We start from the raw sequence: 21,126 nt of genomic DNA on the forward strand, positions 1-21,126 counted from the left end.
ACAACCAAGAGGTTACTTGTCAGAGTTAATAAGTTAAAAAATAAAAAGGGAAACCTAAAACGCACATAAAAAGCTCTATAGTGAGTGGTGCATCTGTAAGGAAAAGGTACGCTTCATTTCCATTAAACAAAAGCCCTGTCCTTACTGTACAGCTGGAGATAAGCTTCCAAAAAGTTCACAGAGAAGAGTGTCACCATTTCCTGAAACTGGTGAAAACAACTTCCTGTTTCTGATGGCACAGCAGCTGGCTGTTGGGAAACATCACACATTTAAAGAAAGGCACTCATCATCCCAGTGCAGAATTCAACAGCAACAGAGGAACTTGCTAACCCAGGTTTGGGCAAGTGTTTCTGATTTAGCCTTTGAGCAGATTGATTCAGCAGGCAGTACAAACAGAGATGGAGTGGGAAGCTGAAGTTTCAGCCACAGCTCCCTGTGGCACTTCTGTGCCCCACAGCGGCCTTGTCACTCACGCTGGATGGGCTGAGAAAATGACTGCTCCTTCTATTAAAAAAAACCAACAACAAAGCAAAGCCTAGCCCTCCAGCCAAGGAGGGACTGAAATAAACTTGGTAATAACATTTCCTGATCACTGCTCCATGTAAATAAGACATACACAATTTGCTGCACAATAAATCTGGTCTCCAGTGTGCTGTGTGTGGTGCTGCAGAAAGGCTGTATATGTATTAGCATCACTTAAAGCACTCGCAAATCCTGGGCTTTTAAAAGAGTTTTAGCCACCTTGTGGCAGGAGAGCACAGAGCAGAATTGTATTTGAGGGTCATTTCACACTGCTTCCACTACACAGCTGAAAAGAGTTATAGATGGCACCCCCTTGCTGAATCACCAACAAGAAGTTGCCTTTTCTCACTTAATCCAGTTTGACACTTCTTACCTTCACAAAACCACCTGAGAGGAAAAGAAAACCCACAAAAAACCAAACAAAACCCACCCAGACTTATACTGAATATTAGCTGCCAGAACAAAACAAACCCATTCAGAAAGTACTTTCATGAAATATTCATACTGGAATCATGAAAATTTAATGGCATGGAGAAACACAAGTGAAATTTGTACTTCATCTTGGCAAACTGTTTCTTTTAGCTATGAAAGATGACCTGCCAGATTGCTTGTGGGATCTGTAACTAGTTGCTTCATCAGGCAAGATGCAAAGATCAGAAAAATTAAGGAACTATTTCAGCATCACTGAGGTAGGTGGTGCTGGGTGATAAGTGGCTCACAACTGGTGCTAGCCAGGAGCCCGGTTGCTGCTGACCATTAGTGTTGGTAGGACAGCAGCACTCTATCCACATCCATCCTCACCCACCACTGGAGTTCTGGGTCAGGGCTTTGGTTTTCCCTCTCGAGGCCCAACAGCTCCAGCAGGGTGAGAGAAGGGTAGGTGGCCATGGGGCCAGTCGCTGGCTTACTCACCCTGCACTCGCACATGAAGCTGCAACCAGGCTCTTTGCTTCCAAGTTGTGCCCAAAAGACCTTGCTCTCCAAGTGGCAGCAGCAGCTTTGGCAAAAACCACTTTTTTTTTTTTTTTTACAATTCAGACAATTAGAGGACCCTACCAGCTTCTTTTAAAAATGAAGCATGGCCTCAGAGCTGTGCATTACACTGGCTCCAGGGCTGTTTGCAATCATGCTCCCAGTGGGTTTGGGAGAAGAAGTTTCAACAAAATAAAACCTAACTCAGAAAGTATCCATTTCTCTCACTCCATACAGTAACATTATTTTCCCTTGAGAAAAATTCTCTGCATTGGCTCTGTGACCAGATATAGTTACACATTAATTCTTCAGAAGTTTCTTAAAAACTGTAGGAAACAGGTGAAAAAACAAAATGCCTTGAACTTTAAACTTGAGCCCAGTCTGTTTGAATGAAGGGAGTTTTAAGGTCACTCTTCACTCAATGCTAACTTTCAAGAAGGACTAACATGCCAGAGAGGACTCCTGGGACCGCATCCTGTTGGTCCTTTGATGCTTTCATTTTGTTGCTTGCTATTTTCTTTATAGCACAGACAAGGGCTTCCTGCCTGGGCCGACCCCTTCCCAACCTTGCTGAATACCTCGGAAAAAGTTTATGGCAAGACACCTTTCTTACATTAACCACAGAGGCACCAGCGAAACGATGGCTCCTTTGAAATCAAGAGGTTATGGTCTCCTCGCAGCGGTCACCCGCTCCGAAACCGTGAGGCGCTGGTTTGTGAAAACAAACAAGAGTATTGGAGTAACCAGGGCCATGCTGGATGCTACTGGGCACTACCTGAAACTCCACTTAAACTTCTTGGCAGATTCTTTTAATTTCTTCCTTGGATAACTGACATCCCCAAACCAACACTTCTGTGCTTAAACTGGAGTATCTTGTGATTCTCTGCCAGAAGGCAGAGTGAGGATGCCCTTCCTTTGGACAGGCATCAATCACAGCACTGCTCACATGCTTTATACCCCTTGGTCATAAAAACATTTGCCTTTTCTCTGTTTGAAAACATTCCAAATCACTTTCAACTGTACTGCATAGAGAAAATGTGTTAGATTAATTTTTATTGCTTACAGAAAGAGTTTAATTCCCAAAGTGACTTTTAGAAGGTCTCAAAGTGACAGATAAAACCACCACATGCAAAAAGATGATGGGGATGAAATGCAGAACACACACTGGACACAACATTAACTGATTAACAGGCTAAACTTCTGAAGAGTGCAGAGCCAGGAGGGGATTGCCAGCACATCGGGGCAAGAAAAGGCGGATGAAAAAAACAGAAGCTCAGTGGATGTGGACATACTGAGTTGAGAGAAAGGAAGGGAAAGCTGTCACCTCAAGAGAAAATTACATAACTAAGTATTGACTGTTTTGTCCTGATATTAAGTCATGTTGTACAAGTTTCACTGAAGTCTTAGGACCCCAGTTCAGAAATCTGTGGATTACAAAACTTTTTACAGTGAGCTCAGGGCAGAGCACTGAGTCCAGAACTGTTTTACTTCGGCCAAGAATGAACCAGCAGGAGCTTAAAGAGGAGCTGATGAGATGGGGCATAATCACCTACAAATATGGGTAAAGGTTTTAAGAAGAGACAGTTGATTCTCTGCACACATGAACACATAGCCAGCCAAAATTTTTCACACAGAATCATTAACATGGATAGGAACAGCTTTCTAATTGTAGGAACAGAGAGGCATAAGAACAACCATAACAAATGACCCCAAAAAGCTTGAGGGCCAAGTGCCCTCTATCTTAGGGTGGTCAACAACAAGATACCTCAGCATCACAGCCCAAGAACAGGGCAAGGCAACATTGATGCATTTCCAGAGTTGGGCCCAGACCCTCCCCAAGTCAAAGTGATGAGCTCTGAGCATTGATTGTGCTGTGTAAAGGCCTTTTCTTCCTGTGAGCTCTCATGCCTGTTTTTGTGTCAGCATTGGCAGCAGCAGCACGGAAGGCAGCCCTAGGCAGTGACTGCACGTGTGTGCATGAGGCCAGATTACTGTGGGGTCTTTCCCTGATGCCTGCTTGCTTCATCTTCCTTACTCAGGGGGCTCTGTGCACCTCCTCAGTGCCACCAGATACTTTTTTCCAGTGTTTACTCTCTTGATGCTGACAAGTCTACATATATTCAACAAAAGCAGCACTCTTTACTGATTCTCTTATGGTTTTGTGACATAGGGAAACTATACCTGAAACATTTAAGAACAGACAAACTATGAATTTATACAGGGAGAGAAACCATGTCTCCTCCTTTGTTCACACTCCATTCTCCCCACGCCTTTTTGAGTGTTATTGAGCAACACGATGTTTCAGAAGAACACAGCAATACCTCAAGCAACTTAGTCTTGAGTGCCAGCTGAGGTGTGTTTACTGAAAATCAATAAACAGTGAGGAAGACTTGAAAACTGGAGCTCTTGAAAACTTGTTCAAACTATCATGGATTCCACAGTTATTCTTGTCTTAGAGAAAGGCAAGAGACTAGATGGCTTCTCAAAATCCCACTCAAGCTTGGTGGGTCCTTAAAATGCAGTTTTGAGTACACTACAATTAATTTAAATTATATACATAAAAATATCTCATCTTTGCACTTTTAGCATAGGTGCTTACACTGTTGTAGCTACACAAAAGGAAGAAAAAAAACAACCCACGAGAATGGAGCATATGCTTTAAATGCCAGACTGCTGTTACAGGAAAAAAGTAGAAAAACAACTTTTGATAGGGCAGCCTTGCTATGCCATGGTGAATTTGAAGTGGTTTCCATCATTGAGATGCAGAACAGAGCCCAGAGTTTCAAACCGCCGACATCCTGAAACCCAGGACAGAGCCTGCAGCTTGGATGGGTTCCCTGCGAGGTCAGCACATTAATTTACATGCCAATACCCGGAGCGGTCAGCTCGCTGTTTTGAGAAGATCATCCCGGCCTGTGGAACACGGCAAACACTTGGAGTACCTCAGCATGGGAATGTATTTTCCTACACTGAAAGGATGGCGAGAGAGAGAACGGGAAGCAAGAAAAGATGGGGTCTTGTGTGGGATCGTGAGGTGCCTTTCCACAAAGGAAATGAGGGAACAGCTGCACAATGATCCTCTGTGAGAAGGGGAGAGGTGCCCAGGTCATGGCCCAGCACCGTCCCTTGGGAGTGCGACCGAGCCTGGAAGGGAGATGTTTATAAAGCCCCATTGTTGAGCAAAAGCATCCTCCCACTGGCAAGGGCCTGTGGCTTGGGAAGCCATCTTATGCCTTTGCTCCTGCTCTGTAGAGGTGCCATGGCAGGGGCTGCAGGCAGGGAGGGCCAGTAGCTGGACATCCTGACAGAACAGATGAGGCCACTCCAGCCAGCAGCTCCACAGGTGGTAGCAGGATGTGTCCCTGGGATGACTCAAGGTGCCTGAGCCCTACAGCACCACGTGGAAGGGTCACTGCAATACAATGCTCCTCAAACCTTGCTAAAAACCAAATGAGAGCACAGATGTTCAGGGAACAAAATGTGCTCTGCTAAATGAGCCAAACAGAAAAATCCAGGTAGATATCTGGGAACAGTGTACATTATACTGCAGTATTTTTCCTCCAGAAATGGCTACATACTCCAGTCCAGCATGGACTTGCTACTAAAACACAAACCTATGACTGATGTGCCAGAAATTAAACATGAGAAAAACTCAAAAGACTGTTTTTTTTCAACACACAATTCCTGGGAAACTATGGGCTGCTTTAAAGGATCAAAGAAAGGCAATTCATATGCATTTGCTGCAACCACATACACACACACACAAGGATTTTCTATACAGAGGCATGCTTTGCTTGTAAAGTGTTAGTGGCCACCAGAAAAGGAGAGAGGAAGGTTAAAACCAGCTGTACTGGAGGAGCCACCAGATCTAAATGCAAACACAATTTTAAATGTTCCACCAGAAAGGGTACAGATAGTGTGGGATAACAGGCAAGGACATTTGCTCTGAAGCAGGGTCATAGGAATTTTGTGAGGTTCAGGAGTAATGGACAATAAAGTATATCTATACACACAGAAGTTACAGTAACAGTTATGCTTTTTCATTTGTATGTATGGAAGGAGGAAAGGCCCTCCTTGACATTTACATGATCAGAGCTGAGGTTACTAAAGGTGCATAGAAGCTTCTTTTTCTTTAAGAAGGAAGTCTTAAACCATTCTTTCAATCTATGAATCAAATTTGTGGAAGAGCAGAATATTTAGTATGGGATACTGGTACAAAATAAATCAGCTCAACAGGCTGTTCAGACAAGTGGTGGAGCCACCATCCCTGGAGGTATTTAAAAGATGGGGTGCTCAGGGACATGGTTTAGTGATGGAGTTGGCAGTGCTGGTTTAACAGCTGGATTCAATCTTAAAGACTTTTTACCAAACTAAGTGACTTTGTGATTCTATTCTAATTCACTGCCATTATTTTATTTGTCTTACTAATTACATGTATATGCAAGTCTTACATTGGTAAGCTATCTGGGTAGTTTTGTTTAATAAAAAGATTTTTAAAGTGAATTTCAGCTTGTAACTTAATACAAGTCAGAAATAAAAACCCAAGCCACATCTCAGCAACATATCTCTTCCACCATTTTCTAATATAATAAAAGGCAAGAAAATACAAACCAAAACAGGACATAAAATCAAAACTACAAAGAACTACAAACAGATGTTCAGAATTAACTTCAATCCCACTGAGGCATATCACTCCTCTTTAGAAATTAGTAACAAGTTTACTAAAGAACGAGTAAATCACAGATCATCATGAGAAGAGAATTAATGAGTTATTTCAACTGTCCCGGTCTTGATTTTTGCTCCTCAAGAATGACTTGCAAATTCCTGCAATGAAATCTGAAAAATGCCTCATGTCCTTCTTCAACAGGGAATGCATCCTTATCGCAAAGTAAATACACTTATTGGCCTTCTCTCTTCTACACAGAAGAAACAAATGCGTATTCTGGGGACATCCAAAATAGCCTGAAATAGCACTTAGCAAGGCACTGGAGTATTTGCTTTCAAATTCATAAATTGTACAGACCAAACTCAAATATCTTCCTGCCTGGTAGAGTCAAAGCAAGACAAGAAATCCCCAATTTGTATGTGTCCTATAAAATTAAGTGCTTATTTTCTGATAGTGGTTTGGTCTCTGATGCAGAAACAAGTTTTCTACTCTAATGCAAAATTTAACAGGTCTGTAAGATCTGTATTTGCTGAAAAGTAAGGAAAACCAGCCACATAACCCCTTAAATCTTCTCATGGAGCCACAAGAGTCTCATAAGAATAACTGATGGAAATAATTCCCTATCTCTACATATACATTTACAATTGCAGATAAAAGCTATTTTGGTTTTATGATGACACGTAGAATTTACTCTAATTCAAAGTCTCTTTGCCAATTCTCCCTCCATAATGCTTGGAAGGAAGTTTAATGAAGGACTTCTTATAGCAGGGGTAAGACCGTTACAGGATTATATAATATTCATCTTAATTTATATGAGCCAATTATTTACAAATAAAATATTTAAATAAATGAAAATGGCTATATAAATGCTCTCCAGCCTCTCTTCAGTGACCTTTGAGAAAGAATTTCTGATATTAACTTGATAAAGAAAGAATAACAGAATTAAGTGCTGGAAGTAAATGAGAAGGGTATTAATATGCAGTGTGGTTCTGAATGCAAAAAAAAGTCAAGCCAGGGTCATTAAACAACTTACTCTAATAAGGATAACACAGTGAGCTTGGAGTTCATTATTTAATAATCAGTGAAAACATCTCCAGACCAAGTCATAGGGAAGAACTGCCTATGAGCAAGGAGTAAGTTAAGGGAAGAATATAATGGATTGTATTAAAATAAGAAGTGGTAAACACAGACAAAAGTTACGAGTCATATTCCTCAGGAATCAATGTTGTTTTATTTCTTAGTCATCATACTACAGCCACATGAGATGGCCTAAGAACTGTGTAATATGGCTTTTAATGATACAAAGTGCAAGACCATATGCTTGGAGACCACAGACAAGAGCTTCTAGGGCACTCATGATTTGAAGGCAATAAAGGAATCAGACTCTCCCAAGCTGGAAGGGACACATAAGAATCATGGAGTCCAACTCCCTGCTCCTCAAAGGACTGCCTAAAGGTAACCCATTTGACTAGGAGCATTGCCCAGACTCTCCTGAATCTCTGACAGGCTTGGAGCCATGACCACTTCCCTGGGGAGCCTGTTCCAGTGGTCAGTCACCCTCTCAGTGAAGAACCTTTTCCTGATTTCCAGTCTGGAGTCCCCCTGCTTCATCCCATTTCCTTGTATCCTATCACTGGTCAGCAGAGAGATCAGCACCTGCCCTCCACTGCCCTCCTTGAGGAAGCTGCTGGCTGTGATGAGGTCCCCCCTCAGCCTTCTCTTCTCCAAGCTGAATGAGCCAAGTCACCTCAGACACTCCTCTGAGTCTTGCCCTTGAGGCCTTTCACCACCCTGCTCTGGAAACACTCTAATGGCTTTTGTGAAAGATTTTACTTTTACAAACCAGGTGGTTTCCATCTGTGATACATTTCTGAATCAAGACAGCATACAGAGCAGCTGAAAAGGACCTTTCAAATTTTTAAAAATAAAATTAGCATTCTAGAGACATAAGCCTTCCAAATTACTTTGTGCGCACATCAGAAGAAACTCACATACCTTAAGGCACTGAAATCTAGGAGAGTGTCCAACGACACCTATCCATCAATCTAGTTTGTGCGGAGAAAACTGGCATGAATTAGGCAATATAACAGTATAAAATGTTCTGAATGCCTCAAGCTACATCTTAAGATGTAGCCAATTTAGGACTGGAGCAGGTCCCACGCAAAGGAGATTAAGCCACCATTATAAATTAGCATATCCTCTGACTAGCTTTAATATCAGCTCACAACAGCCTCCTTGCACACCCCAAAGACAGGCCAAAATGATGAGAAAGAGGATGGCTAAACTGGCTACATTAGCTGTCAACAGAGCAGACCAAAGGGGATGCACAGAACCCAGCACAGAAAGGGAAACTGCCACTGTCCCCTGTCCATACCATGGGACATGAGGCAGAAGTGACAATGGATCACTACATTCCTGCTTTCTCAGGGTATGCTGTGGAAATAAGAAAACGATTCATACGTGCTCCTATTTTATTGGGATCCCATCTTTCCAAATAGATCCCAAATATCCTGTAGTATGTAGAGAACCTTCCAATTCGCTTCCTCATGCTTTTTCAAATTTCAGTGTGAGCAAACAGGATAAGTAGGACAGGGAACAGCAAGTCCCAGGACCTCTCTATCCTTCTAAGTGAAAATTTCTTCTTGCACTGGGATCAGCAGACATTTTCAACACACACCCCTCAGCACAACTGATACACAATATAAAACCAACTAGTCTTCCTGTCAGCAACTTTGCCCCTACTAAAATAAATTCACAAGCATCACTTATAATTTATTTTTATGCCACAAATAAAGAGAACAGTCTCCAGTAAATACAATTAGCACCACACTTTAAGAAACAGACTGCTTGCACTGAAAGGTTTTGGCTCATAGCAAATACAGCCTGGGAGTTTCAAGAAGTAGTTCTGGATGAACACTGGTACACCCTCACACCAAATGCATTTGACAAGGAAAAACTGGAATAAGAAGGGGTGATTTTACAGATTAACCAAAAATTGCATTTTTGGAGTTAAAATGGTGCTACCTGAAAAATATTAAAGATAAGCATTATTCACAGAATATTGAAAATGCACAAAACATTATTAAATAACTTCTTAGTCCAACTTGGCCATAGGAAGTTATGTTTCAGTTCTTGAATGAATCAATCAGTGCCCTCCCAGTGCCACTCTCCCCACTCAAACACTGTGCAGTACAGCAGACTCAGGCAACTCCCAATGCCCACACAGAGGAATAATGTTATTATTCTGAACAGCATTTCTCCCAGACTTGACAGTATCTAGGGACATCTGGAAATCTCAGTTAATTTCACTTCTGCATTCCTTAAGCAAACACTCACTTAGTGATGCTAATTAACTGAGGAAAAATTAAATAATATAATTAGAGAGCCAGATGCAAATCAAGAAGCAGTATAATACTTAAAACACAGAAAGAAGAGAAATCATACATTTTGTCTTTTTGATATGACTTTAAAAGACAGGTAATGATCAAATAACTTCTTTCAGCACATGAACATTTCTTTCAAAATAGATAAATGATTGGCAAATTACAAACCCTCACTAGCTCACCGTTTACCCCACAATAACTATCAATTAGTAAAGGCATGCTTCTGAATACATAATGCATTACATTTTTTACTTTCAACACCTGGTGTCACCAGAATAACACCATACATTTCTAAAACGCTCTGCTGTGGTGTGTGTGAGTGTGTGCTTTGATTTTAGGGCAGTAATACTTCAAAGGAAGTGGAATTGTAGAAAATTATGGCAAGCAATGCACACAGATTTTTTTTTTTCTTTTGTTAATTGATACATTAGCAGTTAACTGACCATGGCAGGTCGTTTTAAAAATGAGGCTCAAGGTGTCTAAAAGCCTTTATCCCTTAGACATGGTCAAAAAAGGCCTGAACAAAGTGAAAATTGTGCTGTATTTCAGTATTTTGAGCAAGCTAAATTGTAAACCTTTTTTTGCAAAAACACTTTAACTGGTGATTTCCGCTACACCAGAATTTTGCTAATTGCAATCAATTTTTGTAGGGGCTAATCAAAACCTTTCTGTCCAGTCTAGGGCTGCATTAATTGGTTATTATTACAGTTCCCCTGAGAATAGACAGAGGGGAGCGATTTTGATTGATTATTGCTTGGAGCTCCCCAAGACACTAAATAAAAAGTTAAATATCAAAGAAGATTTAATTAATTTCAGTGTCTCCTTCTTTCCACTCTATCAGCAAAATAGAGCTGATAAAAAATTGACAAATTAAAGGGAAATGAAAAGAGTCAGAACTGGTGACCCTGTATTTTTTTAATGAGAAAGTACATGCATTTATTTGCTCTAATCTTTAGATAATGGGCACAAGAAAATGAAAACTTTCTCAGCTTTTGATGCTTATTCCAAAGCCCAAATAGAATTATGGCTGGCAGTAAGATTAACTGGTATAAGATTTAAATTGTGTTATGTTTTTCTTTTAATATAGCATTTCAAATAAATCAGTCAAAGAATCCTGAACTCTTGGGGGAAAAAAAAAGTCATAAGCTTGTTATGTAAGAAAGATATAAAATACTGTATTATAACATACAAATGCAGTATTTCAGAATCAAAAGGTTTAGGAGTCTCTATTTTGGCAGAAAATGCTGTAGCAGCAAACAAAGGAAGATGTGATCAAGATATTTGTGATTAATTTTGTAAAGACTTACTCAGACTGACACTTCCACTAACTATGCATGGGTCTCCTGCAGTGGACTTTCCAGAAGTCTTTCAGTGCTTTTTCATTTGAGATAGAAGCACTTCCACAGGTACAAGTTTCCAGGGTTTAGCGCAATCACTGGATTTTAAAGCTAGAACAGAAAGCTAACCCTGATACAGGAATTATTTTCAGGTGAGTGCTTTTCTAGGACCCACAGACAATCCCTACGGATTCGAAGAGATCCCTGTGTGTTTGCAAGGCATTTACTACCTCTAGGCTGATCTGTGGGGCCAGCTTTTTGATGACAGGCTTCCAAACCCCCTAAAAGGAAGATAGGCAAGCAGTACAACCTTGAATAATGGTATTAAACAACATCAACCCATATAAAGAATAAAACAGCATGAAAAGCAGGAAAAAAGGTTGAGCCTGGGAAAAGGGATGCAAGTCATTAAGAAAAAGTAGCTCTTCTCCTCAATGCTTGATTTAAGCAGATGCTAACATAAATCAGTAATTTTTAAAAGAGACAGCCTAATCCTGGTGGGTTAACCAAGTTAGACAGGTTTTAAAGGCAAGTTTTGTTTATTATAACACCACCACTTGTTTGCTTCAGCATTTCAGAACACAAATCCCCCAAACCAAAAAGAACCCCAAAACCCAACACCAGTAGTTTTCTGCAAAACAAGGTGTTAATTATTTTAGAACTCCCTAGCCCTTTATTCCTTTTTTAAAGGGAAAAATAATAATAAAGACCTTAGAGGACCCTTTTCTCCCAAAAGATATAGGTATTCAGGGATCACTGACACAGAATGTGCTTATATGCACAGGAGCAGAAGGACAACTGGTAAAGTAACATTCAGGTCACAAAGGTTTATCTGGAGCTGCTCAGCAGAGTGGCCTGATGTGTCCTCCACCACAAAAGACTGCCCAGGCAGACCTAGGCGACATAGCTTGGATGGAGATACATACTATTTCCAATGTCAGCTCCTATGGAAGAAAGAAGGGATGAAGACCTTTTAGTAATAAAACCTAATATTTAGAATGCACACAGAGGCAGTTTCCCATCTCTACCACTGGTAAGATGTGCAGATGCTGAAAAGAAATCATCTGACAATCATCTGTCTAGATCCATGCCAGTTACTTTGTCTTGACCTTGGTAGAACTTTTGACACTGATAATGCTCACAGTACTCCCACAAGCAAGCTAGAAAAACATGATTTAACAAGAACTGTTGCTATTTAGACAAAAAAAAAAAATACAACAAAACCCAAACAACAAAAAACCCCAAACAAACAAACAGATAAACCCCACCAAAAAAAAAAAAAAAAGCCAACATGAACTCCAAAACTGTTTGGAAAGATTAGTTAATATTTATCAGAGGTGAATCTCAAACTGGACATATGCTCAGGATTTGTTATGTTCATTCCAGCAGCAGGGAAGCACCAATACTGAAAATACTGAATGATGTGCACAAGGCTAACGAGACAGTCACAAGCCCATGCACGACTGCTGCTCTGCAGCAGCTGTTCAGGTAAGGCTAGAACAAAGTTCTAAGATTAAGCCAGGAAAAATCAACCACATTAACAAAATCTGGGGAAAGACTGGTGTAACAGCATTTCCACAGAAAGAAATCTGACATTTACAATGACCATGAAGTCAACATGAGTCAACAAGGTGGTAGGGCTGGAAAAAATATCCTGCTCTAATCTGGCCACAAATTGAGTAGTATGCCCAGCTTTGAGCACTACATGTAAAGAACCATGATGAGCTGGACAGAGAGAGCAATCACAGGTCAGGAAACCAAAACTTACAGAAGAAAACAACAGAAATAAAGACCCTGTACTGCGATCACTTCTTTTAGAGAAAATAGCATCCTGCCTTTAAGAACATGAAATCATACTGGAAGAGAAAGAGGCTGTAAGCTTCTTTCCACATCTGCTTTAACAGAAGATCCAATAAGCTCAAATTCTGAAGATGGACATTAGAAAGACTATCCACCTCCTGATAAGCAGGGTGCCTAGGAAGAGTGTAGATAACTAGCTAAATTAGGAATCCTTCGCTACTGCCTATCCTCAACAGCAGGACAGCAAACCTCTATCAGAAATAACACTACTGCTGCAAAACTTGCTTTTTGCCAAGGAACTGGATGAGACAATATCTTAGCCCTCCTTTAAAAATAAACATAAAAGGCAGTTTGAATCATATGTTACATATGGAAAGAACACTGGACTCATGAAGACTGCAGGATACCAATTCTGAGGTCTAGTCAGTAGATTCCTGCTACCTCAAGGACAGGTTTCTAGTACAGATCCCACTCCCTGCCTCTTTGTAGATGGATCACTATGCAATTGATTTTTTAGATTTACTTTCCCAAATAGTAATAACCCTGAAAAGCAAATGAAATGTTGGATTCCCACCCCTTCTTACTCCATGCAGTGCCTCCTAAACACACTTAGAGATACAATCCTGAGGTGCTACACTGAGTGCATTCTGACTCCATGAATCTTGCATTGCTTTCTGCATTGTGATCTAGCTTCAAAAGGCCAAACAAAACCAAATGGGACATGGGTTAGAGCCCTTGGGACACAGGACATGAATCTAATTTTTCTACTTCCTAGGAGATCACAGAATCATAGAATATGCTGAGTTGGAAGGTGCTGATCAGGATCCTTAAATAGAACTCCTGGCCCTGCATAGTACACCCCAACAATCACACCATGTGCCTGAGAGCTTTGCCCAAATGCTCCTTGAACTCAGACAGGCCAAAGACAGAGCAGTGCCAGGCCAGCTGTACATCTGTGGCTGATAAAAGCACCTAAAGAAGGCAAAGTGCATGAACAACCTAAGCCCCTGACACCACAGCCTCAAGAACAGATGCACAGCTCCCTGGTACCGTTCCCACTCTGAAACTTCTGCTCCCCAGGTAGGAAGCTACACACACTTGAGGCTTCCAAGACGGCCATCCTGGTTTACATATTATACATAAAGGCCACTATAAATCTGAATCCACAAAATAACCTTTCTGGTTTGTCTATTTTTCATCTCAAAAACTGTTTTTAGATCACAAATATGACAGATTATAATCCCAAGTAGCTCTGAAATAACTGCTATTTAATAGAAATTTAAAAAATATAACTTATACTTTGTTTACAGGCATATAGTTTTATTTGTTCTATTGACAGCATGCTGGTGAGATACATCACTTTGACATGGTACCATTAAAAATCTATACCCTCACAGAGTTTTCTTCTAAGCTGCTGATGTGGAAATTGTAGATAAGAGACACTGCTATTTTCTTAGACATACAATAAACAATCTTACACACACATTTGTTTATCCACTGCATTTGCGATTCACAGGTAAACTACTGCACTTACATATGAGTGTAATCCACAGCAGTGTCACAGGTTTTATCAAAAAGAGCAATGTAAGCTAGTACACATTTCTTAGACAGCTAAGTGATTGTACTGCGGTAGCTCAGAAAACATGCTACAAAAGATGCATCTGCAGCAGCTTTGCCCACAAGACAGAAATAATGAGAGCTGGGATCCAACCAGAGCTGTCTAAGTAAACACTAAATTGTGCGTGCTGTTAGTACTGCAGAGTGTTTACAGAACACAAAAGTAGAAGATTACTGGGGAGTTTATTCCCATTAAGAGATAAAATCATCAAGCTTAAGAGAGACTGTTCCACTGCCACCAAAAATATTTCCTAATGCTCTTCCCTAATTAAACTCCCAAAGCATCACTACTACTGGAAGTGAAAGCTCAGCTGATAATGTCGTTGTGCTGATGGTTTAATGGGCTGGCACAGAGAGCCACAGAGGGGTGGGGCAGATGTCAAATAAATAATCCATCCCATATAGAATCTCAAAAATCAGCCCAATACATTAAGTTCTGACCTATCTAATGTCAAACCAAACTACCTGATGTGGCAGGAGGGTCATGAAAGACAAATTATCCTAAAGGGCATGTCATCTATTCCTTCCTTCTAGTATAATCTACCAGCTCTGGTGTCTGCTGCATCACTCTCCAGACTCTGCTTAAAATCTGGTCGCAACAACACTGCTGGTCAATCTCAAAATCTCCCCCCAAAAAAGTGCCCCCAAAACCAATCAAAATGTTTGACAAACCTAGAACTGAAAGGTCAGTCATGGACTTGATAATTTTCTCAGTCCGTCATAAGATTGAGAGCCCAAACTTATTACATCAAAAGAATAACTACACTTAACGAAATTCAAAACTGAACTGTATCTCCATGTCAATGAATAAACACGTCCTGCATTCACAATAAAACTGCAATGACAATAAACCTCTGCTAAAGACAGCTAAAATACAGAGCCTGATTTGAGTTTCCACCTAAACCAATACTGAAACAGAAGGTACAGGTTAAGACATATAGACTACAACATCACAAATTAAAGACATTCTTTTGTTTTACAGAAATTATGAAGAAAATTTTTAAGTTCCTCCTGTACAAAATTAAAGATATTTGATGCCCTCCATTAATATAGTAAACTGTCACTAAGCATACTTAATTAAAAGATATAATAACTACTAGCAGTAAAAGAACAGACTAGATGAACAGATGGATCCAGATATATTTTGACCTAAATTTCTTGGTATTTTGACAAGATAAATAAAGGTAAATATAAACAAGAAGAGGAGGGAGAGGAATAACCAGCCAGTCAGTATATCTCAGTAAGAAGTCTTATACTAGAAAGATAGAAAAATATTTGATAGTCGTTTTTCCTTCTCTGCTCACCTGCTTGTCTTCTCAAAGATGTTTTGTTTCTGCTAAGCAGGCTTCCTAAGGCTTCCTTACTTATTCACCTTACTAAGACATTAACTATGCCTGGAACCCAAATAATGAAGTAAGGCCCACTACCTTAGGACAGTTGAATCAAAAGAAATAAATCATTAACCTGTAATATAATTTAAATATCTTAGAGGCTGATTTTCTTTTATTCTCACTCTCTCTTGAATCCGACCCCTGCTAGAGATAACAGTTAAGAGAAATGTTTCTATCTTCAGAGTCTGCAGAAGGCAGAGATTCTTCTTTCTGAGCCCTTCATATCACCTTCCCTTTGGGCACTCTCCCCAGCCAGACAGTTCCTGAGTATGTAACTTCATGTTACTTAACAGGTTTGAAATGAGCTTCAGAAAGCTTCAGTAAGATTTGGCCTGTGGCTGGATTCATATCCTGAAAGTTTTCATAGCAGGTATATTTGAACTACATCACAGCAAGGACCGCAGTCTTGGAGCAGGTTAGTGGTTTGATGTGTGAGATGTCTTTGTGCATGGTAAGCATCCTGCTGGGATTTACTCCCTATGCAATTTTCAGCTAAGGCAAAATCAAGCCTGGGGCTCCACTCCATAAACTGTGTTGAAACATTCCTCTCCATTCATATAGTTTCTCAGTTATTGACACACTTTAGTAATACAGTGCAGGGTCAGCGCAATCTCATCAAAATTAAATTTAGTTGTTCTCCTGTGCCCACATCCCACCCTAACACTTACCAAACATGATCTCCGCACCTCATGAGCAGCACCGGACTTTTGAAGCACTGCTTCACAGTACATGAAGCAACACTCCGTATGTGTGCTGTACTCCATCTCCTCTCAGTGAAAACATTCTGGAACACTGAGCTCATATTCCTACTTACTCATTCCACAGAAAATCTAAGTTTTGATGGCTTCACTAAAAACTGCCTCAAAGATCAACAGCATTTGATATACACTCAAACATATCTGAAAGATGACATTCATTCCGAGATTATGTTTTCTACACAGTAATTTTCAGTAATCTTTTCCCCTCCATTTTCTAGCCTCTGTAGGCTTGTCCCATCCTCTTCAGAGTTCTTATTTTGCCAGAAATAAGTTTGGGCCCAAGATGTTCTTCAAGCCACGGTTTCCCTTGAGAACCTGTGCAGGTATGCAATCAGGGGAATAAAGAAATGGAAACCATTATCCTCCTTCTATTCCTGTCAATAAATCCACGACCATCACATCTCAGCTGACAATCATGGCAAGTATTTTTTTTTTTTCATTCCTCATCTGATGATCTGCACCAAACTACTATCGCCGAAAACTCATTTCTTCAGCTGTCTTCAGTTCTTCTGTTCACATATGCTGGTGAGTTTCTCTCTCAACTAGTCCTATCTTCTGATCTCTGAGATAAAAAATCTGAATCTAGTAATTTTCTCTTAAATTTGTTACTGTGGATGCTTATGTTATTAAGTTCCTTCTCTAGACTCATAACATTTCCCTTTTTTTTTTTTTCCATGAGCTTTTCACAAAACCCATGAAGGAATTCCCAGTTTTTCTCAAGTTAAAACACTAACAAGAACCATTGTAGAATAATGTCCTTGCAGTCCAGGTGAGGTAGGTTGGCTAAATCCCCCCAATGACTACATATTCCAGCACTCATTCCACATAGTGCCATCATACAATTTTTAGTAAAAAGAGGAAAATACATAAAAACAGAGGCCAAAAGAATGTCATCACACAAGGGAGGCAAGAGTTAGGCAGGAGGACATCACTAGGTCTACCTGTCATTCAAAACCACTGCCAACACCATTCCTTCAACAGAAAACCAGAACAAGAGAACAAGACCCTTATTTCTCACTCACTACTTACAGTCTCACTTCCAAGACCATTTTTCTCAGCAATGTTTTGAAGAAAATTGGTTTGTTTCTATTTTTCTTCAAGCTTTCAGTACTACCTTATATGCAGACTGGGCCTCTCCTGATGGAAAATCATCTAACTTGTTACCTTTGATTTCTAGAGAAATTCACACATTCTGAGATCCAACCAAGAATAAGTGTTGTTTACAGAACTTGCGGTGCACAGAATCCATAGGCAATTAAAATGACATACTGATTTCAGTGGTAAAATTCAGTGTCCACACCTTAGCCTAGTTTAATGCGCAAATCAAACAACAAACACTTGGGCTCAATTAAATGGACTCAGAAAGAACACTATTAATAGCCTTCGATGAGCTAGAGGGTAGCATTCACCTTAACTTCCTACAGTTCAGAATCTAGGCTGGTCACTCAGGCCTCACCATTTGGTGTAGAGATGTGAGGTGCATCTCTTGTCAGCAACTACAAATGAAATTTAACATTTCAAATGCAAGTCTGTCATCTTGGGAAGTAAACTAAAGAAGGGGGAAGTGCTGAGGTACACCCTCATGATTCTTATCAGTACCACGTGTCAGCAGAAACAATAAAACCTTAATTATTCAAAGTCCTGCACACAAACCAGCCTGCCCACCAGAAGGCAAAACGTACTAACTTGACATATTTCACAAGATGCATAGACAACATTTAGTACCTGAGATGCAAAGGTGGCAGCAGAGGTACCAGATAAAATCCAGGCTATCACAGAATGAGTCAAGTTGGAAGGGACCACAGTGGCTTACAGATCTCACCTCCCTGCTCAAGCAGGCTTATCCTACGGCACATTTTACAGGATTACAACCAGATGGTTTTCGAGTATCCACAGTGAGGGAGACTCCACAACCTCTCTGGTCAATCTGTTCCAGTGCTTGGTCACCTGCACAGTAATGAAATTAATCCTTATGTTTAGGTTGAACTTCCTGTGCACCACTCCCTGCCCTTTTCCTATCATCCTATTGCTCAGCACCACTGAGCAGAACCCGGCTCCTTCCTTTTGGCACCCTCCCTTCAATACTTACAGACACTGATGAGGTCCTCTCTTCTAGATGTCTCTTCTCCAGGCTAAACAGGCATAGATATAGAGAGATACAAAAGAGAAACTATACAAGATTTGATTCTAGATCAGGTGTAAAAAAGGTATTTTGGAGAAGAGAGAATGTTTATACTAACATTCCAAAACACTACTGAAACTGCATATGATATTTTTACCAGGAAGTAACATAATGCCAACAAACATTCCTAACACTTCTGGAATACTAAGTAAACAGCAAGATTTCTAGACAGATGATGAGAAATGACTATCTGCATCTGCTTCCTCACTAAAAGGAGGGTACAACCCTGACTGCTGCTGGAGCCAAGACTCAGCCAGAAGTGCAGAACAGCAGTCAAGAGGATATTGTTTGGGATCCATGTTTCCTCTGACATCTCAATGATTTACCTTACACATCCTTACCTTAGGACTCATAAACACACCTTGCTGAACAAAGCAAGCAGCCAAGGCAGCAAGCACCCTGCACTGTATTAATGGGAACACAAACAGCAGATTACGTGGAGTGACAATCTCCCTTTACCCGACACTCACTAGACCACACCCACAATACTGCACCCTCTTTGGGGCCCAAAACAAGAAAAAAAAAAATGGACAAACTGCAGTGCATTCAGACAGTCATGGGGCAAGAGTACTTGCCTTGTGAAAAGCAGCTCAGGAACAGCCTTTTCAACTTGAGAAGAGATGGCTTTCGACTGACCTAATAGCAGTCTTCCCACACCTGTGGTTATCCAGGAAACACAGCCAGGGTCTTTACAGCAGTGCATGTCAGAGTTGAAAAGCAATAGGTATAAACCAAGGTAAGAGAGGCCCCAAATTGATGCAAGGAAGAGGGTTCTCATGATACAGACGAAAATTGAAGTAAGCTGCCCAGAGGTGTTGTGTAGTCTCTATCCCTATAGGTTGTCAAGACATGTTGGATAAAACATTGAGCAACCTGGTCTGGCCACACAAACAACCTTGCATTGAATAAGGAGGCTAGACGAGTGACTCCCCATGTCCCTCCCAACCTGAACTTTCCTGTGATAAAAGTTGTGGGCTGCATCAGGCTACACAAAATGAGGGGAGAGAAAGAAGATACAGAGACTTGCAGTTACTCTAGTATTATTTGATAGCACAATTTTTCAAATTGCAGCATTATTCTAATACAGCTACTCTCACACAACTGAAGCCTGGCACAGGTGGGGTGATCTTCTTTGCATTAGGCAGCAACCCAGAGCACTGGAAAAAAAGCAGTGCTTGAGGGAAAGGATGAGACATAGCAATTCTACATGACCAAGAACTTCTGTCAGAATGTCAGCAATACAATGGTAACTCTGGCTGTTAGTAAAGGTCATGAGCAATTACAGTCAAAACACTGCAGAGAGAGGTGGTTATGTAGGTAATTTCAAAGGAAAAGAGGTGTCTTGTAAGATAGAGAAATCAGGAGTGACAGTGTTATCGAATATGTTTTCTCAAGATGTTAAGAGCGAATAGCTGACACACTTACAGAAATCACAGTGGCCAAGAATCTTAATGTAAAGGCCATTCTTCAACAATACTGTAATGGTAAATCAATAGGACATGATATTATCCTGCTACAGCCCATCCTTCTTTAACATTAATTGGAAGAGGAGAAAAGAGAGCTGTATCTGACACGGTCCATAAAATGTAATTAAACCTTTGCAGTGAAAAAGAGCAGAAAATTCTGGATGGCTACAGATTCTGGGTTAAGAATAGTGATTTACTACTGCCTGAATAGTTCAATTTCTAAAGAAAAAAGGTATTAAACATCCTGTTTGGAGAGACAGAATGAAAAAGGGAGTTACATTTGCTAACTCAGTGACACAACTGGGTCCATCCATTTCCCCTGTCTCTTACTCAATTATCTATGTAATACTTACCCTTTCTGTCAGAATACTGCAAAAAATCTACGGAAGATGAGAAAACAAAAGGCAGCATCAGTTCATATAGAAAATGCGTTCTGTTACAGCACATGATCTCTGCTTAAGCAGTTCATGTCACTTAAAATGTCATTCAAGTTTCACATTACATTCTATTTAAATATAAAACATAATGAAAATGATTTGACCAGGTCAAAGTTCAAAGAACTTTTAGAGTGTGAGAGACATACAAGAAGACTTGAATAGGAATAGAAAAGTGCATTGCTCCAAAAATGAATTGACAAAAACTACAGTGAAATGTAGAGTCTTTTTCTTCTACCAACAGTAATTCTTAATAGCATTCATTACAGAAAAATTCAATTACAGAAAAATAATTTGACTAATCCATTAGAGAGTAAAAGCATAAAAAAGCTAGCAGCAGAAGGCAAATGCCACAACGTACCCCTGGAATTTACTGTCTTATTTCACTCCATGACACCACCATCACTATACCTTTGTGCCTGTACTTACACTTGCACATTCACAATGTAGATCAGGCAGTCACATAACCTCATCTCCCTGAAGTTCCCCAAGAACAAACACAACCATATAAACAAGAGAAGAACTGGCAAAATCCGGGGTTACATGAGCAGTCAGATGAAAGTAATTTTCAAGAGGAAACTTCCTTTAAAATAGACAG

General features: G+C 40.3%; 1 protein-coding gene across 4 annotated transcripts in view; it reads right to left on the reverse strand.

Moving 5' to 3' along the window:
- Positions 1-21,126, reverse strand: part of GGACT (gamma-glutamylamine cyclotransferase) — a 28,277-nt gene that overhangs the window by 4,804 nt on the left and 2,347 nt on the right. The window contains exon 3 of one of the 4 annotated variants that reach the window (XM_059839291.1): positions 20,448-20,474. The exons of the other annotated variants lie outside the window; for them this stretch is intronic. Within the exon in view, the coding sequence (XP_059695274.1) occupies positions 20,448-20,474 (27 nt within the window). The remainder of the gene's footprint in view (positions 1-20,447; positions 20,475-21,126) is intronic. 4 annotated transcript variants of the gene reach the window in all.

The sequence above is a fragment of the Haemorhous mexicanus genome, chromosome 2 (genome assembly GCF_027477595.1).
Source record: "Haemorhous mexicanus isolate bHaeMex1 chromosome 2, bHaeMex1.pri, whole genome shotgun sequence".
Classification (NCBI taxonomy): Eukaryota; Metazoa; Chordata; class Aves; order Passeriformes; family Fringillidae; genus Haemorhous; species Haemorhous mexicanus.